At 54.3% G+C, this 27,031-nt stretch overlaps 1 protein-coding gene across 6 annotated transcripts; it reads right to left on the reverse strand.

Moving 5' to 3' along the window:
• On the reverse strand, window positions 1–26,428 carry FGD2 (FYVE, RhoGEF and PH domain containing 2). Of its 6 annotated transcripts, none has more exons than XM_064361087.1 (16): window positions 26,253–26,428; window positions 22,996–23,227; window positions 20,721–20,798; window positions 19,928–20,076; window positions 18,025–18,181; window positions 17,689–17,827; window positions 17,088–17,146; window positions 16,755–16,901; window positions 15,939–16,031; window positions 10,905–10,984; window positions 10,788–10,818; window positions 9,938–10,030; window positions 9,234–9,365; window positions 3,097–3,243; window positions 1,441–1,587; window positions 1–1,102 (listed from the first exon to the last, which is right to left on the reverse strand). In XM_064361087.1, exons 2-16 carry the CDS (start codon window positions 23,113–23,115, stop codon window positions 887–889), a joined length of 1,788 nt encoding a protein of 595 aa, XP_064217157.1. In that variant the 5' UTR covers window positions 23,116–23,227; window positions 26,253–26,428; the 3' UTR covers window positions 1–886. The 6 variants fall into 6 exon arrangements, with proteins under 6 accessions (XP_064217157.1, XP_064217155.1, XP_064217153.1 ...); XM_064361085.1 differs by having other exon boundaries at window positions 9,234–9,287; window positions 26,194–26,428; XM_064361083.1 differs by having other exon boundaries at window positions 9,234–9,359; window positions 26,194–26,428.
• Window positions 26,429–27,031: the final 603 nt, after the last annotated feature.

Consider the following 27,031-nt stretch of genomic DNA (forward strand, 5'->3'; position numbering starts at 1 on the left):
CCTGGCCCAATAGATGTTTATTATTTTTATTATTACGATCATGCCTGGCACTTGCTAGGGGATCAACCATTGGTCGTGGTAGTTTGCTTTCTTTATTCTTCATCCCAGGTAACCCAGGCTATGTATTAGACTCCAGTAGGCACTCTTAAAAAATATGCATGCACCAGGTGTGGTGGCTCCTGTAATCCCAGCACTTTGGGAGATGGACATGGAGGTGGGAGCATCGCTTGAGGCCAGGAGTTTTAGACCAGCCTGGGTAACATGGTGAAATCCCATCTCTACAAAAAAAAAAAAAAAAAAAAAAATTAGCCAGGCACAGTGGCGCACACCTGTAGTCCCAGCTACTTGGGCAGCTGAGGTGAGAGGATCGCCTGAGCCCGGGAGATCGAGGCTATAGTGAGCCATGTTTGTGCCACTGCACTCCAGCCTGGGCAACAGAGTGAGATTCTGCCTCAAAAAAAAAAAAAAAAAAAAGAACCCGGGTCTCCCCCATCTCAGACCAATCAATTTGCTATGTGTTTTTCACCAGTAGTCTTTAAAAGCTCCCCAGGAGACACAATAAACAGCCTGGCTGAGAACCACACTAGGGTGACCAACAGTCTGGGGTCACCTGGGGCTTTCCCGGTTTGAGCACTGAAAGTCCCATGACCCAGGAGCCCCCTCCCCGTGAGGCATACTGAGACACTTGTTTGTCCCCTTCGTAGAAAGGAATGGACCCATATTTTCTGAATCGCAGATCGGGACACATGGCCTATGCGCAGACGGCTGAATCAATTCTGTGAAAGCACCGCTTAGGGCGGTGGGTCACTGAGGCCACAGGGTCAGTCTGTGGCAGGAGCTGGGTGCAGGGTGGGGAGAGGTGGGCAGAAGAGCGGCTGGCAGTGGCTCAGTCAGACAGGTCCACGTCGTTGGGCCAGCTGGGGCTCCAGCCGCTGGCCGCCCGCTCCATGGCCTTCACCCAGCGGCCCTTCAGCTCCTCTGTCTCGGCCTTGAAGGTGTAGAGCTGGCCTGACTGCTGTAGCTGGAAGACCCGAGGGTCCCCCTGGGGCCCAGTGGTCACCTGGTAGCCCAGCAGAGGGATAGAGGTGTGAGCCCGCATGTCCTGCGGGGGAGGAGAGAGCAGTGGGCCACTGTCCCCATCAGTCCTACTGCCCTAGATAGCCTTCCTGAAGGCAACAGCCACTCATGCGCGACTCACACCCCAAACCCCCAAGCAGGGGGAAGGAAGAGGAGAGCACTGGCTGCCCCTGAGGGCAAAGCAGGGGTGACCTAGAATCAGAGCCCTGTTCTGAAACCTACTAACCCTGAGCCTCCAGGATACCACAGCCTTATTGGGCCTCAGTTTCTCTATCTGACATAGGGAGCTAGCAATACTCACCCCGACCCCCTCCACACACACTGTGGGAAGGCCAGGGCCTGGGGGGCAGGTGGTGGCCTTACCTGGGGGGCAGCGTAGACATAGAGCACCAGGGGATCATCTCGGGGGATCACACACCAGCCCCGGGGGCCGCTTTTGCCCCACTTGTCCCCAGTGAGCTGCAGGAAGCTGCACATCAGGCTCTGGTCGGGCGCAGCTGAGGACCCTTTCTAAAACCAGAAGGAGGGACTGTCAGGGAGCAGAGCAGCCGCAAGTGTCAGACGTTGGTCTAGGGGCTTGGCAATTATTATCTCCAATCCTTACAGCAGTACCGCACAGAGGGGTTCTTTGTCCCTGAGGCTCAGAGAGGTCCCATCAAGTGCCTGTGGTCACACAGCTAGCTGGCCAGTGGCAGAGCTGCAGCCAAACCCCAGCCTGCCTGAACCTGTCTCGTGTGTGCCCAGAGTGGACAGGTGCCGGGAGGGTGCCCGGAGCTGCTCCAGGGAACAGAATTGGGCCCTGAGAAGGGGCTGAGCATCTCTAGGGGCAGGCTGTGTTGCCTAGTGGTCAGGGAGGTCCTGGGCAGTGACTGGGACGGGGAGGATGGGGAGGATTGGAAGGCGGGTAGACGTCCATGAAAAGAGGCCAACATTTTTCTTTTCAGACAGATTCTCGCTCTAGTTGCTCAGGCTGGAGTGCAATGGTGAGATCTTGGCTCACTGCAACCTCCACTTCCTGGGTTCAAGTGATTCTCCTGCCTCAGCCTCCTGAGTACCTGGGATTACAGGCATGCACCACCATGCCTGGCTGAGGGTTGTTTTTTTTTTTGTATTTTTAATAGAGACAGAGTTTCGCCATGTTGGCCAGGTTGGTCTCCAACTCCTGACCACAGGTGATCCATCCACCTTGGCCTCCCAAAGTGCTGGAATTACAGGTATGAGCCACTCTGCCTGGCCAAAAGAGGCTAACTTGAACTTGGGAGTGAATCTCAGCTGGCGTAAGCTGGGAGCCTCTCCTGCCTCCCGGGGACAGTGGGATGTCAACCTGGCCTTCATGAGGGAGGGGCAGTGGACAGTGGTAACTGATGCTGGGCTGGCTGGCATTGTATTTGTGGTGCTTAGCTAAGCACAGTTGTTCCCCCATAGGGGAGCGCCTGTCGGGGGCAAGTTTGGCTCAGTGAGGCCCCCAGGGCAACAGAAAGAACATGTGTGGCTGAGGTTAGAGAGCTGGCTCCTAACTTGCTTGTGATCTTGGGCAAGTCACTTCTCCAGCCCTGGGCCTTCATGAGATAAGACTGAGTGGCCCCTGGAGTCCCATCCAGTTAGAGTGGAGTCTCTCCAATCTGTCTGACCTGGAGCCTCAGTGTTCCCATCTGTAAAATGGAATCGGTGACACCAGCTCTTGTCACCCTGGGACTGTTGGGGCAGGGCACAGTGATATGAACAGGAGCTGTCCAGAGGGGCCATGCTACTGGATGGGGACAGACACAGAGGAAGGGCAGAAGAGTGTAGACGACAGCCTGCGGCCAAAGGGTGCCTCCATCTGGTGACAGGCTCCTGGGCTGTGGGGAGGAGCCTGGGGTCTGTGGGCAGAGAGAGGAGGAGGGAGAGGAGGGAGGGTGTGACCACGGCTGGCTTGCTCCTCGGTATTGGACAGTGCCAGCCCAGGGCGGTTGCCGGGCACACATTCCCTGAACGGAGGGGAGGACGGATGGTGAGCGTGGAGACAGTGGCCCTCACCTCCAGGATGCCCCGCCTCTTGTCCTCCCTGGCCTCGGGGAGCACGTTTCCGGTGAGGAAGGTGTAGCAGTGGAAGCACACTCGGCTGGGCCTGTTGTCGTTGTATTTCAGCTCAGCCCGGTAGTCGGAGCACCTGGCACACACCACCTGAGGAGGACACGTGGGGGTCGTGGCTGAGACCAGGCACCCGAGGGCCAGGCTCCTGCCTTGGCGGGGAGGTGGGGGCGTGAGAGCAACCAGGGGCAGGGGGAGGAAAAGAAAGTTTCAAGAGAGAAATGGAAGCAGAGCAGGGACACTCCCTGACGCCGGTGAGGCCCAACTGCCTGGAGGCTGCAGTGTGGGGGAGCTTGGGCTTGGGGCTCTTAGGCTGGGGGTTCAGGAGCCAGCCCCCACCTCAAGGGGCATAACTTCTCTCCCCTCCAGGTTCCCTCCATGTGAGGGCAGCTGTAAACCCAAGGGGCTTGCTCCAGACAGGCCGCTGGCATCTGGTTCACTTTTCCAAGTGCTGCCCTCTGCCATCTCACCTGACTCTCCCAAAGACCCCACCAGGCAGGCAGGGCCCAGCTTTTGTCCTCTCCTGATCCCGAGAGCCATACTGTTAACTGGCAGACAGGCCTTCCACAAACAGGGTGTGTCTTTCAAGTGCCACAGCTTAGCTTTAAGATTTCATGCAAACTGCCAGGCACTGTGGCCCACGCCTGTAATCCCAGCACCTTGGGAGGTCAAGGCAGGCAGATCACAAGGTCAGGAGTTCGAGACCAGCCTGACCAACATGGTGAAACCCCGTTGCTACTAAAAATACAAAACTTAGTGGGCGTAGTGGCGCACTCCTGTAATCCCAGCTACTCGGGAGGCTGAGACACGAGAATCCCTGGAACCAGAGAGGTGAAGGCTGCAGTGAGCCAAGATCGCGCCACTGCACTTCAGCTGGGGAGACAGAGTAAGGCTGTCTCAAAAAAAAAAAGATTTATGCAAACTTTGTATTCTGCCCCATAATAGAGTCAAGTGTGTTTTCATCTAAAAATGGTGGGCTGGTCGTTTTTCATGGGTGATCTGTGGAGCGGGGCCCAGTGTCAACCCACCATGAAGATGTCCCCCAAAGGCCAACATGGATCGTGCCGGAAGACCGGGTAAAAGGGGCCTAGGAAGACTCAGAGACGAACAGTGGGTGCTGCAAGGCATGACTGCGAGGAAGGCTTGGCATTAGCGGGAGCCCAGATGTGGGCTTGGAGATGGAGGGCAGGTAAAAGGGACAGAGGGAGGAGTGGTGTTCATCAGGCAGCACCAGCCTCAGGGAGCTCCTCTCTGTGCCCAGCACAGAGCGTGGCCTGGCAGGGACCTGGAGAAGAAGGCCTGGCCCTGCCCCACCCTCACAAGGATTCCCGTCTGGCAGGCAGGGGAGACAGAAACTGGCACCTGAACCACCGAAAGGATGACTCACTGGCTCACTGGCTCAGCAGGCACGAAGGTCTGCACGGGCAAGAGAACCCACGGTCAGGGCACAGCCCCGCACAGGGCTTCCGCTACCTTAGGAGCATTTAATTTTCTTATTGAGAGATTTCCATGTTTAAATATAATTGGTAAATATATTTTCCTCCACCAACTTTTAATTTTGAAAAATTTCAAATCTACAGACGAGTTAACGAATAATACAATAAATTCACCGATTATTAACATTTGTGCCACATTTGCTCTGTCTCTCTCTGTATGTATTTTATTGTTCTGAACCATTTGAGAATAAATTACAGTCATCTTGACACCTTAAATATGTAGCTAGCATCTCCTAAGAACAAGGGCATTCTTTTACCTATCCACAGTCTCATGGTCACACTCAGGAAATTTCACATTGATACAATATTATTATTATAATTTTATTTTTTCAAGACAGAGTCTTGCTCTGTCGCCCAGGCTGGAATGCAGTGGTGCCATCTCAGCTCACTGCAACCTCCACCTCCTGGGTTCAAGTGATTCTCCTGCCTCAGCCTCCGAAGTAGCTGGGATTACAGGTGTGCACCACCGTGCCTGGCTAATTTTTGTATTTTTAGTAGAGATGGGGTTTCGCCATGTTGGGCAAGCTGTTCTCGAACTCCTAACCTGAGGTGATCCACCTGCCTCAGCCTCCCAAAGTGCTGGGATTACAGGCGTGAGCCACCTCGCCCAGCCGATACAATATTATTATCTAGATATGTTGCATAATCAAATTTATCCCAATGGTCCCAAGAAGGAGCTTGGTAGCTTTATTTTCCCCCAGCCAAAATCCAAGCAAGGACCATACATTTAATTTAGTTGTCAGAATATTTTCTGTCTGAAGCTGGAAGGCAGCTACCTGGGTGTTGTTATTCTTTGTGCCTCTTTCTATTTCACTATTTTAAAGTAATTTTTAAGGAATTACTTGCAGTCACACGTGTGAATCAATTCAACTCTTATTTAAAGACGTGAATCACCAGGAATAGTAGCCAATCCCCACATCGCTTCTATTTGGCTTTGGGATGTAACTCATCACTGACATCTGAATGCAGGTGTGTCCTCAGTCCTAGAAATTGACTGTGTCCTGATTGCAGTTTAACACATTTTGGGGACACCTCCCTGACTAGCCCCAACCTGTCCAGCTAGACTCCTCCTGTCCTCTGGAGGTCATCAGAGACCGAGGTTGTAAAGGGCTTCTCTGTCTGCAGAGTAAACCGAGGGGGTTGTGATGTCAACAGAGAACAGCTCAAGTACAGCAGATGCTTAAAAAGCAAAGTGAGATCTGCCTCTGATAACTGAGACTGGGTTGATAAGGGGAAGAACTGGAGTGGACACACCTCTGTCCTCAAGAAGGTGGTAGCTCACCCGCACAGGATCCCTGCCTGAGCTATTGAGGAGGGGGAAAGAAAAAGAGGAGCGGGAAGGGAGAGAATATGTTTTGGTCAAATCCTCACGGACACCCTGGAGGTAGGGATCCTGATCCCCATGGTGGAGGTAAGGAAACTGAGGCCTGAAGCAGTGGGCAGAGTTAGCAACAGAACCTATCAGGTGCCAGGGTGCTCAGGACTTGCCGAGAAGAGAGGGCCGCTAGCGGAGGCGGGTAGAGAAGAGAGGATGACAGGGGTAGATGGGTGGGTGGGTGCATAAAGGGCATGGGTCTGGTGAGGTTGTGGGGTAAGGCCTGAGGGGGTGTGGGGCTGGATGCCCCCCACCCTCCCACTAGAGTTGGAGACCATTTCCTAGCTGTAGGTCTCAGGGTCGTGGAAAATGATGGTAAGAAAGCAGGTAAATTAATGGGATCAGCTTCGGGGTGCCTTGAGCAGTAATTGAATCTCACTGGGCCTCATTTCCCCATCTATAAAATGGGAGAATAGCAGCCCCCTGAAGTGTGCTGCGAGGGCCAGATGAGGTAATAACACATGTGCCTGGCTCAGAGCTAATGCCTAATGCCACTGGGCTGCCCTGGTAGAAGCCAGCAGATTTGGCCAGGATGGGGAAAAGCAGGGCCTGAGCTGGAAGAATGGAGGCCTAGGTGGGGCAGGTGGAGGCCTGAGTGACACAGGTGGAGGCCTAGGTGGGAAGGTGGAGGCCTAGGTGATACAGGTGGAGGCCTAGGTGACACAGGTGGAGGCCTGAGTGACACAGGTGGAGGCCTAGGTGGGACAGGTGGAGGCCTGGGTGACACAGGTGGAGGCCTAGGTGGGACAGGTGGAGGCCTAGGTGACACAGGTGGAGGCCTGAGTGACACAGGTGGAGGCCTAGGTGGGACAGGTGGAGGCCTAGGTGACACAGGTGGAGGCCTGAGTGACACAGGTGGAGGCCTAGGTGGGACAGGTGGAGGCCTGGGTGACACAGGTGGAGGCCTAGGTGGGACAGGTGGAGGCCTAGGTGGGACAGGTGGAGGCCTAGGTGACACAGGTGGAGGCCTAGGTGACACAGATGGAGGCCTAGGTGACACAGGTGGAGGCCTAGGTGGGACAGGTGGAGGCCTAGGTGGGACAGGTGGAGGCCTAGGTGACACAGGTGGAGGCCTGAGTGACACAGGTGGAGGCCTGAGTGACACAGGTAGAGGCCTAGGTGGGACAGGTGGAGGCCTGGGTGACACAGGTGGAGGCCTGAGTGACACAGGTGGAGGCCTAGGTGGGACAGGTGGAGGCCTGAGTGACACATGTGGAGGCCTAGGTGACACATGTGGAGGCCTAGGTGGGACAGGTGGAGGCCTAGGTGACACAGGTGGAGGCCTGAGTGACACAGGTGAAGGCCGAGGTGACACAGGTGGAGGCCTAGGTGACACAGGTGGAGGCCTGAGTGACACAGATGGAGGCCTAGGTGGGACAGGTGGAGGCCTGGGTGACACAGGTGGAGGCCTAGGTGGGACAGGTGGAGGCCTAGGTGGGACAGGTGGAGGCCTTGGTGATACAGGTGGAGGCCTGAGTGACACAGGTGGAGGCCTAGGTGGGACAGGTGGAGGCCTAGGTGACACAGGTGGAGGCCTAGGTGGGACAGGTGGAGGCCTAGGTGACACAGGTGGAGGCCTGAGTGACACAGGTGGAGGCCTAGGTGGGACAGGTGGAGGCCTAGGTGACACAGGTGGATGCCTAGGTGGGACAGATGGAAGCCTAGGTGACACAGGTGGAGGCCTGGGTGACACAGGTGGAGGCCTAGGTGACACGGGTGGAGGCATAGGTGGGACAAGTGGAGGCCTGGGTGACACAGGTGGAGACCTAGGTGACATAGGTGGAGGCCTAGGTGGGACAGGTGGAGGTCTAGGTGACACAGGTGGAGGCCTGAGTGACAGAGGTGGAGGCCTAGGTGGGTGGAGGCCTAAGTGGGACAGGTGGAGGCCTGGGTGACACAGGTGGAGGCCTAGGTGGGACAGGTGGAGGCCTAGGTGACACAGGTGGAGGCCTAGGTGGGACAGGTGGAGGCCTAGGTGGGACAGGTGGAGGCCTGGGTGACACAGGTGAAGGCCTGAGTGACACAGGTGGAGGCCTGGGTGACACAGGTGGAGACCTAGGTGGGACAGGTGGAGGCCTAGGTGGGAGAGGTGGAGGTCTAGGTGGGACAGGTGGAGGCCTAGGTGACACAGGTGGAGGCCTGAGTGACACAGGTGGAGGCCTAGGTGTGACAGGTGGAGGCCTAGGTGACACAGGTGGAGGCATAGGTGACACAGGTCGAGGCCTAGGTGACACAGGTGGAGGCCTGGGTGACAGAGGTGGAGGCCTAGGTGGGACAGGTGGAGGCCTAGGTGGGACAGGTGGAGGCCTGGGTGACACAGGTGGAGGCCTAGGTGGGACAGGTGGAGGCCTGAGTGACACAGGTGAAGGCCCAGGTGGGACAGGTAGAGGTCTAGGTGACACAGATGGAGGCCTGAGTGACACAGGTGGAGGCCTAGGTGGGACAGGTGGAGGCCTAGGTGGGACAGGTGGAGGCCTAGGTGACACAGGTGGAGGCCTGGGTGACACAGGTGGAGACCTAGGTGGGACAGGTGGAGGCCTAGGTGACACAGGTAGAGGCCTAGGTGGGACAGGTGGAGGCCTGGGTGACACAGGTGGAGGCCTAGGTGGGACAGATGGAGGCCTGAGTGACACAGGTGGAGGCCTAGGTGGGACAGGTGGAGGCCTAGGTGGGACAGGTGGAGGCCTGGGTGACACAGGTGGAGGCCTAGGTGGGACAGGTGGAGGCCTAGGTGGGACAGGTGGAGGCCTAGGTGAGACAGGTGGATGCCTAGGTGGGACAGGTGAAGGCCTAGGTGACACAGGTGGAGGCCTAGGTGGGACAGGTGGAGGCCTAGGTAACACAGGTGGAGGCCTAGGTGGGACAGGTGGAGGCCTAGGTGGGACAGGTGGAGGCCTAGGTGACATAGGTGGAGGCCTAGATGGTACAGGTGGAGGCTTAGGTGGGACAGATGGAAGCCTAGGTGACACACGTGGAGGCCTAGGTGACACAAGTGGATGCCTAGGTGACACAGGTGGAGGCCTTGATGGAATAGGTGGAGGCCCAGGTGGGACAGGTGGAGGCCTTGATGGGACAAGTGGAGGCCTAGGTGGGACAGATGGAGCCTTGATGGGACAGGTGGAAGCCTGGGTGGGGCAGGTGGAGGCCTTGGTGGGGCAGGTGGAGGCCTGGGTGGGGCAGGTGGATGTGGGAGTGCTCGCAGAAGTACTCACGTAGCCGCAGGCCCGGCAGTGGTGGCGTCGGCGTGTCAGGGCGTTGAAGGGCTCCTGGCAGCGCATGCACATGGTCACCATCTTGTCCCGGACCCATTGCGGTGCCCGGAGGCCCAGTTCCTCAGACTGCAGCTGTGGGTTAAGGCCCCTGGTGACCCTCTTTGCCCATCCTCCAAGGACCTGGGGCCCTGTGCCCACCTGCTGTGGCAGGGATTCTGTGTGTTGGGCTTCCCTGGGGCTTCCGCAGAAAGCTGACTGACCTGATCGAGACCTTCTGGTAGGATAGTTACTATTATTCCTAATATATAGGCGAGGAAACAGGCCCAGAGAGGTCAAGTGACTCAGCAGGCTAGAGCTGAGCTCAAATCTGAACTCACACTACAGACATCCTCCCCAGCCCCTACCGCACTCTCCTTCCATCTTCCCCAAGACTTTACATTTCTCAGATACTTTCAAACCCAAAACCCTACTGCCCCCTGCAGCTGGAACTGCAGAGAGGTGAAGCCCTTCCCCATGACAGCTGTGCTAACGGGAATGCTCAGGCACTGAGTTGGGGGATGCACTGAGAGGGCTTCCCCGGGTCCCTTCAGTCTCTCCTGGCAGGTGACCCTCCCTGTCCCTCCCAACTGGTACAGGTAGAACAGAGGGAACAAACTCTGTTTGGGCTGGTGGCTCCAGCAAGGGATGAAGAAGGCTTCATTTACCTCCTGTTCCTGTGTGTCTCCCTCAGGCCCCTGGGCAGCAGCCTTGAAGGTTTCATTCCGCTTCTCGATTTGGTCAATGGCTGCTTGGAAGGCCTGGGGTGCAGGGAGGACGAGGGTTGGGGGCTTGAGGTGTGGGAGGGAGGGGTTGCTCCTCTGTCCATCCATCCACACATGCAACAGACAGGGCTGAAAGCCCACTGAGTGCCAGGCACTGGATTCTACACACACATGGGCTGCCTTAGGGGAGGAGAAACTACCAGCCCCAGATTACAGGTGTAAAAACTGAGGCTCAGAGAGGGTAAGTGACTGGCCCCGGACTGCCCAGCTAGGCAGTGAGAAGCAGCAAGATAGGAACCCAGATCCATCTCCAAACTGCCACAGAACAGCTCCTTAGGAAGAGCAGGAAGCCGCTGGGCACATGCAAGTGTGGGAGTGTGCACACAAATACACACACACAAAGACACATACATACATGCACACACACATGAATACACACAAGCACAGACACACAGAGACACACACAAACACATGCACACACATGCATGCACACACACACATACACACGCATGCACACTGACACACAAATACACATACACATACACACAGACACAAACACACAGACTTGCACACACAGATGCACACACATGCATACACACGTGAACACACACATGCGCACATACACGCACAAGCATTCCTCCCCCCCCCCGCCCCCACACACCACTTCCTCCCTCTCAGCCAGAATAGGCTAGGGTCAGAATCCCAGGAGCTTCAGCATGATAGCCCATTAATTCGAAAGAAAAAAAAGAAAGAAAGAAAAAAGACTCCCGGAAGCCCTGGAGCGTTCCCATACCTGAATCCAGGAAATCATTTCCTCCTGGGACCTGCTTGGAAAGTGAACACAGGTGTTGAGGAGAGCAGCCCCTCCCAGTTTTCCCGCCTGGCCCGGCCGCCGCCCCAGCTCCTTTACCGGGCTTGCAGCTCCAGGGTGCGCTGCTTCCCGGACACCAGGAAGGAGTGGGGGAACTCAGCATCCATCAGCTCCCGCACCTGCAACAGGAGGGAGGCAACCAGTTCAGACTTGCCATACCCCAGGTCCCAGGCACAGCACTGAGGCGTGCAGGGAGGTGGACTGTGCCCAAAGGTTAATTCAAATTTGACGGACAGGGACGCAGAGCTTGTTCACTACCTCCCTAATCCTGTTGAGCTGAGCTAATGCTCCTGCAACTGGGCCTCGCTCCAAGCAAATGGGACCTACGGCTCCTGGAATGCTAGCAGCCTCTAAGTTGACCCAGTGTGAGGGGGAGATAACAATTTTTGACAATGGATTCAACAAAAAGGGAAACTGGATTTCAAACCTGGATGAGTATATGAGGGTTCATCGTGCCATTTTCTTGGCTTTAAATTTTCCATAATAAAACATTAAAGAAAATAATATTGGCCGGGTGCAGTGGCTCATGCCTGTAATCCCAGCATTTTGGGAGGTCAAGGCGGGTGGATCACTTGAAGCCAGGAGTTTGAGACCAGCCTGGGCAATATGGGAAAATCCATCTCTTCTAAAAATACAAAAATTAGCTGGACATGGTGCACATGCCTGTGGTCCCAACTATTCAGGAGGCTGAGGCACAAGAATCTCTTGAACCCAGGAGATGGAGATTGCAATGAGCTCAGATCACGCCACTGCACTCCAGTCTGGGTGATAGAGGGAGACCCTGTCTCAAAAAAAAAAAAAAAGAAAGAAAAGAAAAGAAAAAAAAGAAAATAATCTTCACAGCAATCTTAAGAAGCAGATATTATCATCCTCATTTGGGAGATGAGGTAATAGATGCTCAGAGAGGGCAAGAGATCTGCCTGAGGTCACACAGCATCTAAAGGGCAAAAGGATTCCATCCCAGATTTTCAGCCCCCATGGGTAAGATGGAAGAACATCTATTTCCATCCTACCCCCAGAGTCCTGTAAGCACACTTCCCCCAGACAGTGTGGAGAGAGATTTGTAAAGAGAACCTAAGACACAGGTCGAGAGCACAAGAGCCTCTGTGTGGGGGAACTTCGTTGAGCTCCTCTGCTGCCTCCCTGCCATGTGATGGCCAGGCCTTTGCATACTTCCAGGGCGGCTCACCATAAGTCAGAGAGCGCTGTGCTCTAGAAGGGGTTGATGTGATTTGGACTCGATGCCCTTGGCAATGGGGAGCCAGTTACGTGGAAAGAGCACCCCAGCAGCTATGTGCAAGGAGTGAGGGGCTGGATCTGGGCGAAATGGGACACACCTGTAGCCCAAAGGCCAGTGAGGAAGCCACATCACAAATGGTCCAGGCCTGCCCAGGTGCACTGGAGAGAGAGAAGAGGCTTCTAATGGGTCAGGGAGAGGGGAAACGGGAAAAGAAGAGAGAAATCCAAGGTTTACAGTCCAGAAGTAGGAAGAAATATCATGCTTTTGATAGAAAAAAAGGGAACTGGGGGCTTCTGACCTGAGGGTCCAGGCTGCCCCTGGGATGTTCATACAGAGGCTTCCAGCTCCCCAGCAGGTTTCAACAGGAGTTTCCCGAGCTCTACTGGGCTGAGCCTCAACCACTCTCCCCAGGTCTGGGTCAATTCAGTCCCCTGCTAGTCAATACAGTACCTTTGTTCATTAGAAAAGGACAGCCTTCCTCAAAACACTTTACTGACATCTGTTGGCAAACTGGCTTAATACCCAGATACTGTTGGAACAAGACATTTGACTGCCATCTGCCGGACAGTTCTCACCATAAATATATCATCTATGATATTGTATCATAGTCTGCTAATCTGCAGTTGGGTGCAGAAGACAGCCTTAGATGAGGTATGCTTGTGCAGTGTACAACCTTCACAACTGTACATGGAGCCCCTGGGCATGTGTATCCACACCCCTTCCTTCTTCCCAGACTGTCCCTGTGTGGGATGGCAAAATACTAAGATCAAGTCAGACCTTGGGGAGAATCCACTGCTGTGAACTTAGCCTCCCTGACACCTAGGAAGGAGGTGGCCAGGGAGTCATAGGCCAATGGGAATCATCATGACGGTTAAAGGCAAGATTTGCCACCAAACCTCAGACTCAGAAAATGGTTCCTGCACAGATGTAAGGTGAGTGGACAACTCTGCACCTGCTAGGCCCATGCCGTCCAGGAGAGGGTGCTGTGCAGCTGCTGGAGTATCAGACTAGCAGACTCCAGAAATGGAGCACACGGGGCCAGAGAGCCCTCAACACTCACCCAAAGCTTCTGATGCTCTCAGGCATGGCTTTCTCTGTTTTCTCTGTGACTCTGTTTTGGTTTCTCTATTTCTTAGCCTTCCTCTCTGTCGATCTCTATTATTCTATGCCTGGGTCTCTGACGTCCTTTGGCAGGGCTGCCCGTCTCCATTTCTCTGTCTGTAGCTCTCTATAAACCTGCTTTTCTCAGCCTCGCTCACCACAGACTCCAGACACACAAGCCTGCACACACCCTGGTCTATGGGACATTCTGGCCCCTTCAGGATGGAAAGCTGGATGCCAGGGCTGCTGCTGCACTCCTGAAAGACTTCAGTCAACTCAGGTGTGGGGGGAGCTGTGAACCCATGTTCCCTCATCAGTCTTCATCATTCCCAGGCTGCACCCCACACCCAGGCCCTGGATTGCTCCAGATGCCAGGTAACCCCAGTCAGGAGCAGGGGCAGGGCTCTTTTGCTGGGGTCCCTAGAGGGGAGAGCATTCTGGTTCAGCTCCTGCCCGCAGCTCCCTACTGGGGCTGAAAGGGGTGGGTGTGATGGGGAATAGAGGAAGGGAAGAGTGCCTAGATGGGCAGGACCAGACCTCTGCTTCTTTCAGCCCTAGCCCTCAGGACACACCAGGACTCAGGAGCCAGCAGAGAGGGGCAGTCGGGAAGCCTCTCTGGCCGTGTCCTCCACAATGCCAGAAATTCCAACAGAAGCTTTAACCCCCTCGATTGAAGCCTTCATAGGCGACAGCATAGCATGGTGATTAGATGCAGAAGCGCCAGCCTTTGTTACGCCTGCCTCTAAATCCTGGTTTGGTCACTCAAACTAGCATTTGCAATATGACCTTCAAGCAAGTTACTTGTTAGAAAGATTTTCCAGGGCCTTGGTTTTCTCATTTTTAAAAATGAGATTAACTGCAGATACACTCAGGCACAGGCAGGCTGTACCAGGCTATTCACTGCAGCCTCATTTGCAGCCGCTGACAACTGAAAACAAGCTTAGTGTCTCTCAGCAGAAGACTGGTTGAAGAAATTCTGGAGCATCCGCACAGTGGGGCGCAATGCAGCTGGGCAGAAGGATGAGGAAGCTCTCAAGTGCAGGGGCACCTCAGTCTCCAGCATTTGCAGTTAGTTAAAAAAAAGCAAAGTCCAGAAAAATGTGTAGAGTATACTACTGCTTCTGGTGTAAATGAAACAATCCTATCATATGTTATTTGTTTGCTAGGCGAAGACCACTTCTGGAAGGCCTCACAAGATGCAAGGGCTGCCTTCAGGAAGGGGACCTAGGGGACAGAGTGGGGAGGAGACTTTCATGGCATACATTTTTTAAATTGTTTGATTTTAGAATGTGTATAATATAGATTATACTTTTTAAGTAGTAAAATTATATTTTTTGAGTAGTAAAAATCTATCTATCTATCTATCTATCTATCATCTATCTATCTATCTATCTATCTATCTATCTATCTATCTATCTATCTATCTATATTTTTGAGATGGACTCTTGCTCTCTGGCCTGACTGGAGTGCAGTGGCACGGTATCTCAGCTCACTGCAACCTCTGCCTCCCTAGTTCAAGCGATTCTCCTGCCTCAGCCTCCTGAGTAACTGGGATTACAGGCGCCCGTCACCATGCCTGGCTAATTTTTGTATTTTTAGTAGAGATGGGGTTTCACCATGCTGGTCAGGCTAGTCTCAAACTAACTGACCTCGTGATCCACCCACCTTGGCCTCCCAAAGTGCTGGGATTATAGGTGTGAGCCACTGTGCCTGGCAAAATCTAAAAAAAATTTAAAAGATAAAAAACAGGGCAGGTGTGGTGGTTCACGCCTGTGATCCCAACACTTTGGGAGGGCAAGGTGGGTGGATCACTTGAGGTCAGGAGTTTGAGACCAGCCTGGGCAACATGGTAAAACCCCATTTCTGCCAAAAATACAAAAATTGGCTGGGCATGGTGTCACGAGCCTGTAGTCCCAGCTACTTGGGAGGCTAAGGCAGGAGAAATGCCTGAACTCCAGAGGTGGAGGTTGCAGTGAGTCGAGATTGTGCCATTGCACTCCAGCCTGGGCAACAGAGTGAGACTCCATCTCAAAAAAAAGAAATCCAGGAGATTCTAACAGACGCTGCATCTTGGCATCATGGGGCGGTTAGGAGGATCTGATGGTGCCCCATGGGGACACCCAGTCAATGGCCACCATGATGGACTACTGCTTGCTTGCCGCAATCTCTGGATGAGGTAGATGGGGACAGACACAAGCCAGCCGCTGTGCTGACGCTGGAGACCTTTCCTACTCAAAACATGATCTGTGCTCCTACAGTATCAGCATACACTGCTCAGGACACGTCTCATTTCATTTAATTCTCACTACCCTGCAGGTGGGGTCAGATGTCAGCCCATCTTAACTGGGAGCTGGATAGAAATGCAGGTTCTCAGGCCGTCCCAGATCTCCTGACTCAGAACCTGCATTTTTACAAGACGCCCGGAGGCTTTGTGCACACATTAAAGTTTTCGAATCAGTGGTATAAACAGTAGGGAAAGCAGAGAAAGGCCGAGTTGGCTCGTGGACTGCCCCACAGGGAGGGCCGGGCCTGTGGGAAGCTGGGAAGGACTGGGCGGGAGGGCTGGGAACCCGGATGGGAGAGCTCTCGCCCCACACTCTCCCATCTCCACATTTGCCCAGGCTCTGTGAGGGTTTGGTTCTCTGACTGGGAACCTGGTGGGCCCCTCCTGTTACTCCCTGTACTCAGTCCCGCCCTTGGGGTGGGGCAGTGGTGTGAAGGGGGTCTCTCACCTTCATCCCGGCCACGTCGATGCGGGTCCTCACCTGGAACTGGGCGCCCACCTGGATCACCCTGGGCACACAGTACAGCAGCATGTTGTTAAACTGTAGGAGACACAGGGGTGAGCGCGCCGTGGCAGGGGCAGGAAGGATGACTGGGTGGGGCTTCCCCGAGGGTGGGCTGAGCACCCCTGGACCCCCCTCCCCTTTGACCACAGTCTGGCCAGCTCACGGGACATCATAGGTGATGATGTAGGTGATGAGGAAGCTCCCACCCCCCTAGGATGGTTACTGAAGGGCCACCCTACCTGTGGGCATCAAGGGACAACAGCAGACCTCAGAAACCTACAAGGCCTTTCTCAACAGGGGCTCAGGATGGCAGGGGTTTATAAGAGGTTCTAGCTGCCTCCCCCAGGCCTCCAGGCAGGACCACCTTTCCAGATCTCAGGAGATCCCCTGGCTTCTTCCCTGCAAAGCGAGGGCAGTTCTTCCTAGCAGCTAACCTTACTCCCTCCTGCTGTGCTCTCTCTAGAGCACAGATTAATACCACAGGCTTTGGAGTTCAAACTCACAGACTGAGTTCAAACTCTGATTCTGTTGCTTTCTACGACATATCTGGGAAACCTGTGGGTTGGAAATCTCCGAGGCTTGGAGGCAGCAGGTGACCTGTCCAAAGTCAACTGGGTGCCAAAGCAGAAAAGGACAGAGAAGCGGCCTCTTCCCTGTCCGCCCGCAGTGCCAGGGAGAGGCCAGGCAGCATGACTCGGGCCAGGGTGGTCCATGGACTTCTCTCACCAGTATGGAGAGGGGCTCCCAGCACATCCCTACCAAGAAAAGGTAGCGCTCTAGGGGGTCGCTGCGGCGGAAGGAGATCTTGAGGACCGGGCCCTCACGGAGCAGCGTGTTGGAGGGGTCTACGATGTCATCCTCGAGGCCCAGGCGCTGGTACACCTCCCACAGGTCCTGCAGCCGCTCCTGGGGGGTTGGGTGCATCCTCAGCCAAGGCTGGGCAGGGTTCACCTGCTTCTGGAAGGCTTGCCTTGTGGGGACGGGGATGGGGGTGTGAGAGCGAGGGCAGCAGTGGGGTAGGTGTCATGGGTGGGACCAGGCTGAGACCTGCAGGGAAGCGGACAGGGCTCCATGGGAGTGCGGGCTGCTCACCATCTCAGTGATGGCTGCATTGGAGTGCTGGGCAGCTGAGAAGATCATGTCCAGAGCCTCTGAAAGGGGCAGGGCCAGAGTTCATACCCTGAGAATCTGGGGCTGGTGGCTGGGGCTGGAGGTCCTTGAAGTTCAACAAAGCACCCTCAGGACCTGCCACGACAGCCCCCAGGAGCAGCCTGCCTGTGCAGCCCAGCCATGGGATGTCTAAATGGTGGGAGCCCTCCAGGGCTGAGAGACTGGAAGCCACTGAAAGTTAGCTATTTAGTGTTTGGCTTTGGTGACTCACTGCTCCCCAGAACATGCCAGACCTAGAGTGTATAATGGAAGGAGCATGGGCTTTGGCATCATACAGGCATGGGTTCAAATCCCGGCTCTGCTACTTTCTGGCTATGTGACCTTGAGCAAGTCACTAAATCTCTCTGGGCCTTAGTGTCCTCATCTGTGAAAGATGGCTAATGGTGTGGATAATGTGTATGCAGCACCAATGGTTGATGCTGATGACTTATGGTGGTCATAACCATTTTAGCAGGAGCTCAGTAAATATATGGGAATGGCTTGGGCCTCCCCAGCCCCCTGGGACTCCTGGGGGTGTCCTCACTCTGGGCGTCGGCCCGGTCTGGGGCCTGGGCTGGCAGCTTCTGGACGTATTCCTTGAGGAGCAGCTCGTAGCGTGGAATTCTCTGCACTGGTTCCAGCATGTGGTGCTGTAGGGTCAGGCTGCCTGAAGCCTCGCTGCTCTTGGGGAGAGATTGGGGGAATGACAGGGAGAGGGTGAGGGCAGGGAGCTGGGTCAGGCTGCCCCTGAGGGCCAGACAAGTGGGCAGGGGCCTATGGAAGCAACTGAGCCTGGGAGATGCCCTAAATCACTCAAGGCAACCTGAGCCACTGCAGGCTGGGAACGGCAATGCTGACTCCAGCCTCCCCCCAGCCTCACCTGGATGCGAGCGAGGACCTCCTGGAAGAGTGGAGACTTGTCGGTCCAGGTGGCCAGCAGCTCAGCTGCTCGCTCAAAGTTCTTGACATACTCACTGTACATCTTCAGGAAGGGGGCCAGCTTCTGGATCACATCGCCGATGCGGGGCGTGGCTGTCCTGCAGGAAGGCCACGGGGATTGCCCTCAGCCTGGCGACTTCCTCTCGACTCTAGGGAGGGCCAGGTGAGGCCAGGCTCCCTGAATCCCCCAAAGCAAGCTTTCCGTGGCAATTCTAAGTGCAGGCAAGGCACAGGGGTGTCATCCTCACATGTGTGTACCCCTCTGCTCCTTAGACTGTGAGCTCCCCAAGGGCAAAGGCTGATCTGGTCCCAGATTGGCCTCATGCACAAGGCCCAGCACAGTGCTGGGCCCACAGCAGGTGTTCAGTAACTGCTTCGTGCTCCATTATGTAACAAGAATGAGGGCCACCTGCCAAGCACTACCCAGGACATGCCACACGTCTCATTCCATGAAATTTTCACAACCCTGAAAGGGGGGACGGCCACTAACCCATCTTAGAGGTGAGGAAGTGGAGGCTCAGAGGGGTGAGAACTTCTCCCGGATTGGCCGGGCACAGCGGCTCACACCTGCACTCCCAGCACTCTGGGAGGTCAAGGCAGGCAGGTGGCTTGAGCCCAGGAGTTCAAGACCAGCCTGGGCATCATAGTGAAACCTCATTCCATGCTCCCCTACCACAAACTATATATGGAGTTTAATATATGTATAGTGTATATAAATGTTTTAAGCAATCAGTACATATGTATGTATTAAAGAACTTCTCCAGGATCACCCCGTGGTGGGGCTTGCTAGAGCAGAGCAGCAAGGAGCCACGGCCTGGGCATGGGGTTTCCTGAGCCTGACTCCTGGGATGCACCAATCATGCTGGCTGTGTTTCCAGGCAAGTCACTTAGCCTTTTTGTACCCTAATTTTCTCATTGAAAAAAACTGGAATGATGGCAGGTAATCTCATAGGGTTATTCTTTTTCTTTCTTTCTTTCTTTTTTTTTTTAAGACAGAGCAGGGTTGTGCTCTGTCACCCAGGCTGGAGTGCAGTGGCACAATCATGGCTCGCTGCGACCTCGACTTTCCAGGCTCCAGTGATCCTCCAACCTCAGCATCCTGAGTAGCTGGGACTACAGGTGCCTGCTACTAGGCTGGCTAAGTTTTGTATTTTTGGTAGAAATGGGGTTTCACCATGTTGCCCAGGCTGGTCTCAAACTCTTGAGCTCAAGTGATCCTCCCACCTCAGCCTCCCAAAGTGCTGGGATTACAGGCATGAGCCACCAAACCCAGCTGTTCTTTTCTTAAAAAGAAAAAAAACCAATTTATTATAAATGTTTTAAGCAATCAGTACATCACTAGGCTTAACAGTTACCAACATTCTTCTTTGCCAAAGCTCTTAAAGGATATCCTAGACTTCATGGCAAACTATATGAGGCAAGTCATTTCACTGCTAACTGCTTTAGTGGCCATCTCGGAAAACAAGAGTGTTTCCTGGTAACCATGATGCCATCATCACACAGAAGGCTGATGTGAAGACTGAGTGAGTTAACGGGTGGAAAGCCCAAGGCCAGGCATGTAGGAAGCCCTCAGTTAGCACTGGCTATTTTCACTGTCCTCAAAATCACTTGGTCACTTGGCCTGGCCAGGACCTGATCCACCCCTTTCCCAGGAAGCAGTCTGCACACACACAGCCTCTCAGGGCCCATTCACCCAAGCTGCTCTCTGTGCACTTGGGAGGAGACTGTCATGGCACACAGCAAGGGCCTGAGTCTAGAAGGTTGAACCCAGTGCCTGGGGGCTCCCCACCTCCACCCAGCCAGGGCTGTGGTCTGGGGCCTCAGGGGCTCCCGGTGGACCTCACCAGTCGTCCAGGCGCCGCTGCAGCTCTGGGAGGAAGAACTGAGAATGGAATTGGTAGATGGAGGAGATGTTGGAGAAGATGACCCTGACCACATCCTCGGGGAAGGCCTTGCTGCTGCGGGCCGCCCTCAGCAGCTCCTGGAAAAACACCTGCAGCCGCCACCACTGGTCACTCATTGCAGTGACAGGGAGCCACCCACACACCAGCCCGGGGGGAACTGGGGTCCCACCAAGCCTACTGCATGCTTCCACCTCCCCGGTCTCCCGGCATCCTCACACTAACTCCGGGAAGAGAAGGCAGGGGAGGTTGTGTTCTGGCCAATTTACAGACGGGTAAGGCAAAGCCTAGAGATGCAGGGACTTGGCCAAAAGCTGGCAGCCGATGAATGTCATAAACAGACCCAACTTGGGTCTGTGGAGGTCTTGGACTTCATCAGACTAGAGCTCCCTGCGGGGATGAGTAACCCTCCAGCCTTAGGGCTCCTTAAAAAGCGTGAAAGGTAAGATCATGGTGAGATTGTGGGCATTAGGATGACAGATGAGGATGCTGTGCAGGCCTGCAAGGGCCAGCTGGTGTGTTCTCTGCTGTACAGGGGTCAGCCTGGGCACCATGGGCAGAACGGGGAGTGCTGCTAACATGACCTCCTGATTCTATCCCAACTCCAGCCAGCAAGGCCAAAGGGCTAAGGCTTCCTGGAGTCAAAGTCCTGGTGAACAGGATGGGAAGGCTAAGCAGGGGTGGGGTGACGAGTCCCAGGGCTGGGGCTCTGGAGGGGGGTGTCCTGGCCACCGGCCTGGTCTAGCAGGTGGAGGCGTGCCACATAGGCCTGCTCTGTCTCCAGCAGCTCCTGGACAATCTTCTTCTCTGGGTCCTGCAGAGGATTGGAGGTGAGAGAAGGAGAAGTCTTTGGTCTCCTCTGATGGGGACCTTAGTTCAGTCTCCAAAGTTGCCACAGAGAAGCACACCTCCTGGGATTCATGCGCCTCCCCTCTACCCCCCAGCCCCCTCCCCGCAGTGCATCTGGGCCAGCCTTGAGATGGCTTTCACAGAGAATGCGGCTGAGTAAGGCTGTGCCAGTTCTCGGCCTTAGCCTTAAGAGGCCTGGAAGCTTCCACCTGCGCTGTCTTCCACCAGACCCCTTGATATGACCCACTACATCAAGGGGTCTGGCAGCTTTGATAGGGAGACCTTGTGGACAGGCCACGTGGAGAGGAGAGGCCTGGAGAATACATAGAGGAATGAGCCCAACCCTGCCAGCATCCCAGCTGAGCCCTGTCTTCCAGTCGCCCCCACCCGGATGCCAGGCTTGCGAGTTGATCTGTCTTGGGCATCCCAGCCCCAGCCACCACCTGATTGCAGCTACTTGAGAGACCCTGTTAGGAACTACATTGTGTCCCCAACCAAATGTTGAAGCCGTAACCCCCAAACATAAGTGTATTTGGAGATGAGGCCTTTGAGGAGGTCATTGAGGTTAAATGCAATGATAAGAGTAAACTGGTAGGATCGATGTCAGAAGAGGAAGACACACCAGGGATGACAAAGAAATGGCCATGCAAGGACACACTGAAACAACGGCCGTCTTTAAGCCAAGAGCAGAGACCTCCCCAGGAACCAAACCTACAGGAACCTTGAACCTGGCCTTCCAGCCTCCAGAACTGTGAGAAAATAAACGCCTGGTGTTGCAGTCTGGGGTATTTAGTTATGGCAGCCCCAGCAGAATCATACAGACTCCTGAGTGAGGCCAGTAGAAAAACCCCCTGCAGCATCTCAGTCAACTCACAAAATGCAAAACATAATAAATGGTTGCATTCAGCCCCAACTTTTTTTTTTTTTTTTGAGATGGAGTATCACCCAGGCTGGAGTGCAGTGGCAAGATCTCAGCTCACTGCAACCTCTGGCTCCCAGGTTCATGCGATTCTCCTGCCTCAGCCTCCTGAGTAGCTGGGATTACAGGCATGTGCTACCATGCCCAATTTTCGTATTTTTAGTAGAGACGGGGTTTCACCATGTTGGCCAAGATGGTCTCTATCTTTTGACCTTGTGATCCACCCACATTAGCCTCCCAAAAGTGCTGGGATTATAGGCATGAGCCATTGTGCTCAGCCACTTTTTTTTTTTTTTTTAAGGCAGAGTCTCGCTCTCTCACCCAGGCTGGAGTGCAATGGTGCAATCTCAGCTCACTGCAACCTCCACCTCCTGGGTTCAATCGATTTTCCTGTCTCAGCCTCCCGAGTAGCTGGGATTACAGGCGGCCATCACCACGCCCAGCTAATTTTGTATTTTTAGTCAAGACAGGATTTCCCCATGTTGGCCAGGCTGGTCTTGAACTCCTGACCTCAGGTGATCTGCCTGCCTCGGCCTCCTAAAGTGCTGGGATTACAGGTGTGAGCCGCTGTGCCTGGCCAGCCACGACATTTTTGAGTGATTTGCTCAGCAGCGATTGAAAACCAGGACACATTACTATAACCACTATCCCCATTTTGCAAATGAAGAAGCTGTGGCACAAAGAGACTCAAGTGACTTGCCCAAGGACACACAGTTAGGAAGCAGACGTGCTGGGATGTGACTCCAGGGAATTTGGCTGCACAGTATCTGCATGTGAACCCTTGAACTCTGCAGATGAGAAAACTGCAAGCTACAGAACAGATCAGACCGGGCTTTAGTCTAAGGGCAGGCAAATTCGCACTCAGATCTCTATTTCTAGGTTGGGGTTGTTATCTCCTCCAGTGGGTAAACTGAGGCCCCACCTGAGCAGGGAACCAGGTCCACAAGATGGGGACTATTCTGAGCTGTGTGGCCTTGAATAAGTGCCTTAAACTGTTAGTGTTCAACTTCCTTGCCAGAAAACTCCCACACGAGGGACTCAAAAAGGAATCCAGCACAGTGCATCGTAGGCAGTTAGATCAAAGGCCATTAAGGATTGGGAAATTTAGCTCCCAGCTGACATCTGGTTGCACGAGACCCCCTCCTGGGGAACTGCTGGCTCTGGCTGGGGGAGAATGTGTGGAGGGGAGGTCAGGGGGAGCTCCCCACCCCAGAACCACACCTCTACCCCAGCCCTCAGGCACCTGTGTCTCTGATCCTGGGAGGGTCCCAGGCTGGCAAGATTTCCTCCAGGCTTCGCTGGACAGTTTGTTCTTCAGGGAGCTCAGGTACCTCCTGCTGACTGTCCTGGGCTCAGACTCCATGGCCTCCCTGACATTCGGCTTCTCCCATGGTCCTGAGGACTCGGGAGGCCTGCACCCAGGGCGGTGATGCACATCCTCTAGCCTGTGGTCTCTGAGTGCTCCTCCTGGGGTCCTGAGGAGAAGAGACAACCTGAGAACTTCCTGCCCGGAGAACAGAGAAAACAGCAGCAAGTCCCTGGTGTGGATCTGGGTAGCCTGGTGCAAATCCGCAGGGCAGGGGCTCCTGAGTGCTAAGGGAACACTTGGGAACATGCTAAGTAAGACTTTCACTTCTCTCCCAATACATTCTTGGAGGGAACTCAGTGTTCAAAATGAGTCAGGGTGGACCGTAATTTATTTTCTGGGGAACTACATACTTCCTTGTTTAAAATGAAGCCACAGTGTCCAGGAATCCTCCTTTCTGTGTATAGGAGTTTTTAAGTGGTTACCCCTGGATCAACCTCACCTTTGTACCTCACCTCTGTTTTCAGTTTCCACAATAGTAATCTATACATCAAGGGAAGGTGGGAGCCACAGAACAATCTGAAGTGAGAGAAGGCCTGCAAAAGCTGGGGCTTCTCAATGGGATTGACACCCTCCACACATCCAGAAGCAGGGGGAGCCAGCCCAACAGCAGATTCTCTGTTCTCCAAGGGATGGGCCTTCATAGGGCAGCTTTATTACCCTGTGTACTGGGTTCTGCAGACCAGTCAAATTCTTTAGATAACAGAGCCCACCCTTGCTGAATATATCCAGCATTGCCCTCAGTGTGGAAAGACTCATGATGACAGCATAGGGGAGGCATACTTATGAGAAAGACAGGCCAGGAAGTGGAAGGCCGAACAAATATGAAATCTCCAAAACTCCATGAGAAAGGTTTTCATTACCCACATTTTGCAGTTAAGGAAACTGAGGTCTTGACAGGATAAGTAGCGTGCAGCTTGGAAGTGGCAGTGGTGGGATTCAAATCAGGCAACTGCTTCCCGAGCCTTCACCCTAACCTGCCCCTCCCCGTTTGAATAAAGGAGAAACAGGTCCTCAGAGTCAAAGTGACTTGCCCCAGGTGACACATTTGGGTTTGTGGCAGTGAGAGCATTGGGACCTAGTGCTGTGTGGCTACTTCCAAGCTCTCCCAGCCCTGGTTCCTGGGTCTGCAGCTCATGGGAGTAGCTGGCTCTCAGGCTTTCTGTTCTACATTTGGTTTCAGGTTCTGCATTTCTGTCCTAGTGCCCCCGGCCAGCTTCTGTTTCCTCTTTGCCCCTCAGTTTCAAATCAGCTAAGGTGCTAGAGACCTCATAAGGAAGCCCAGGCCAAGGCAGTTGGCATGGGTCCCCTCACTCAGTAAGGGGTGGCTCTCACCCTCTTGATGACGCCTGCTGGGACCTCACTCCCGTCTAAGGGCTACCAGCTCCTGCCAGGGGTGTGGCCTGGGCAGAGCACAGCATGGTGAGGGGCTCCACCCCAGTGTGCCTACTTCATGTCAAGCACGTTGAGTGAGGTGGTGCCATCCACCCCACACTCAAGGGGGTGGTGGGCCAGGAAGGCGTCACCTAAGAGCTGTCCTTGGTGCTGAACAGGGCAAGTTTGGCAAAGACCCCGGAGAGGCAGGGGAGAATCACCCAGCTCAGGAAGTTGAAGACTTCTAGGTCTCCATCTATGCCATCTCCACCCTGAAGCCTACAGGAAACGTTGTCTGCCATGAGTGCCCTCAATACAGCATCTGGGTCATTCCCAGGACATCTATTGTCCATGATCATGGTTAGCAGGTGAGCTCAGCATCCAAAGACAGAAACCCTTCCTGATCCTCTACAGTCCCTGTAGGATGCTGTGCTGTGCCACCCACGTCCCTCCTTCAGGAGTGAGGCCTCCCCACACCATCCCCACCAGCTGCTGGTAGTACTGGGGGCTGACGGGTAATTTATTGGCTGAGTCCCTCTCTGGTACTCACTCTCTGGAAGAGAGAGCTGCCTCACCCAGGGTCTCCTGTCAAGTCTACATGGAGATACAAATACTCAGCCCTCTGCCTCAATTGGAACAACCAAGAGGCATCCCAGCTCCAGAGCTCCCTGGGACAGGGTGACCCTCTGTGGCAAGCATATCGCAGCTCAGCATCTCCCCCTGCCCAGCCCTGCTTCCCTCATGCCCACAGCTGTTGTTTCCAAAAGCTCTCCCTGATAAACCACCTGAGGCAAACCTCCATCTTAATCTGTTTCCAGAAAACTCTACCTGGGACAGCCCCAACACAGTCCTGGGCTTTAAAAATGCAGCAGAATGAATCGATACCACACACACACACACACACACACACACACACACACACACACACACACACACACACATGCTCCAGGGCTACCTATGACTCCACACATCTGGCCCAGCCCTTTCCCTCCAGACTTTGCTCCAGATACTTAACTTAAAGCACTTGGCATCCTCACCTCTCTGTCTCCATTTCTTCATCTATAAGATGGCAACAGAAATAGAGTGTACCCCTGTTAGGCTGTTTGGTGATTAAGTTAAATAAGTAAGGACATGAACTTCAAGTAGGGAGTCCCCCATCAGTAGGCTGACCATACATCCTGGTTTGCCTCATATTGTCCCAACTTTCACTATAATGCCCCCACCACCAAATTTTATTGGCATTTACTTTCAGTTTCAATTGTGTGCTGAGTGGTAAATTATACGGTTATTCTAATCATAGGGAGTGAATGCTTGGTAAGTATCAGTTACTGTTTCTGTGAGGCGCTGGCGGGCACTGGGTCGGGTCCTGTGCCCACACACGGGTTTTGATCTGCCCATGCTTGCTCCTAACCACACCTGTCTGCACTCTCACCCCTGCATGGCTCATGTTATCCCACCAACACTCTCCCATGCTCTGAGGAATCCGTGACCGAGGGACATGGGGTCGCCCCGGCAGGAGGAGGGTCCAGGGCAGGGCCCAGGGAGAGAGCTGCTCACTATGAGGGCCCAAGGTGGCCCTGGCCCTGCACCACACCTGGAGGCAGGAGGGTCTGGTGCTGCCTGAGGGCCCAAGGTGGGCAGAAAGGCTGGAGGGTGGCTGTCAGCCCACCATGGTGACCCTCCCACCCCAGCCGCCCATACCTGCTATTCTCAAACACAGTGACCAGGTTGGACACAGATGCCAGCTTCTTCTCACTTGCCTCCTTCATCCTGCCGGTTTCCAGGGTGGTTCTCAGCTACCCTTGAAGCAGAGAGAGAGGCCTCAAGCCAGCACACTTAGCTGCCCTGGCCTGGGACAGATAGGCTAAATCACCCACAAATCTGCTCTCATCTTTCTCCGGGGCTCAGCAGGCCTGCTCTTGGCTTCAGAGTGAAGAAAGAGGAAGTGGTCCCGGAGCTACAGCCCTTCAGGGGAAAGACCAGTGATCCTGCAGTGGGAGGATCCTGCTTGGGCCCCGCCTCTTCCTCATGGGGACTGACCTTTCACGCCTGTATATCCCCATTCCAGAAGACATCTAAGAGGGGTCAACAGGGCCCAGAGGTAGTTTCTGGAGCCCAGTATGGGCTGGTGCAGTGGTCCACACCTGTAATTCCAGTGCTTTAGGAGGCCGAAGTGGGAGGATTGCTTGAGCCCAGGAGTTCAAGACCAATCTGGGCAACATAGTGAGACACTGTCTCTAAAAAAAAATTAAAAATGTCCACATGGAGCCAGACCCTTGGCTGGTTTCTTGGCCTGGTGGTTCCAGCCAACCACGCTTTCTCCCTCAGAAGGTCCAGTGGCTTTTACTTGGTCTCTTTCTTAGCATCTTCTTTTCTCCATCTGCCCCTACTCACAGCTGTAAGAAAACAGCTTCTTTTTTTCTTTTGAGATGGAGTTTTGCTCTTGTTGCCCAGGCTGGAGTGCAATGGTGCGATCTTGGCTCACTGCAGCCTCCACCTCCTGGATTCAAGAGATTCTCCTGCCTCAGCCTCCCGAGTA

The sequence above is a fragment of the Aotus nancymaae genome, unplaced genomic scaffold (genome assembly GCF_030222135.1).
Source record: "Aotus nancymaae isolate 86718 unplaced genomic scaffold, 86718_ANA_hifiasm-v0.15.2.pri h1tg000040l, whole genome shotgun sequence".
NCBI lineage: Eukaryota > Metazoa > Chordata > Mammalia > Primates > Aotidae > Aotus > Aotus nancymaae.

Excerpts from the sequence above, each read along its gene's own strand:
- FGD2 (XM_064361082.1), bottom strand. The coding sequence starts at position 26,261 with ATGAAGGAGGCAAGTGAGAAGAAGCTGGCATCTGTGTCCAACCTGGTC. Across the intron at positions 23,228-26,193 it reads ACTGTGTTTGAGAATAGCAG|GACCCCAGGAGGAGCACTCA; the intron begins GTATGGGCGGCT and ends TCTTCTCCTCAG. Across the intron at positions 10,819-10,904 it reads ACCCTGGAGCTGCAAGCCCG|GTCCCAGGAGGAAATGATTT; the intron begins GTAAAGGAGCTG and ends CTTTCCAAGCAG.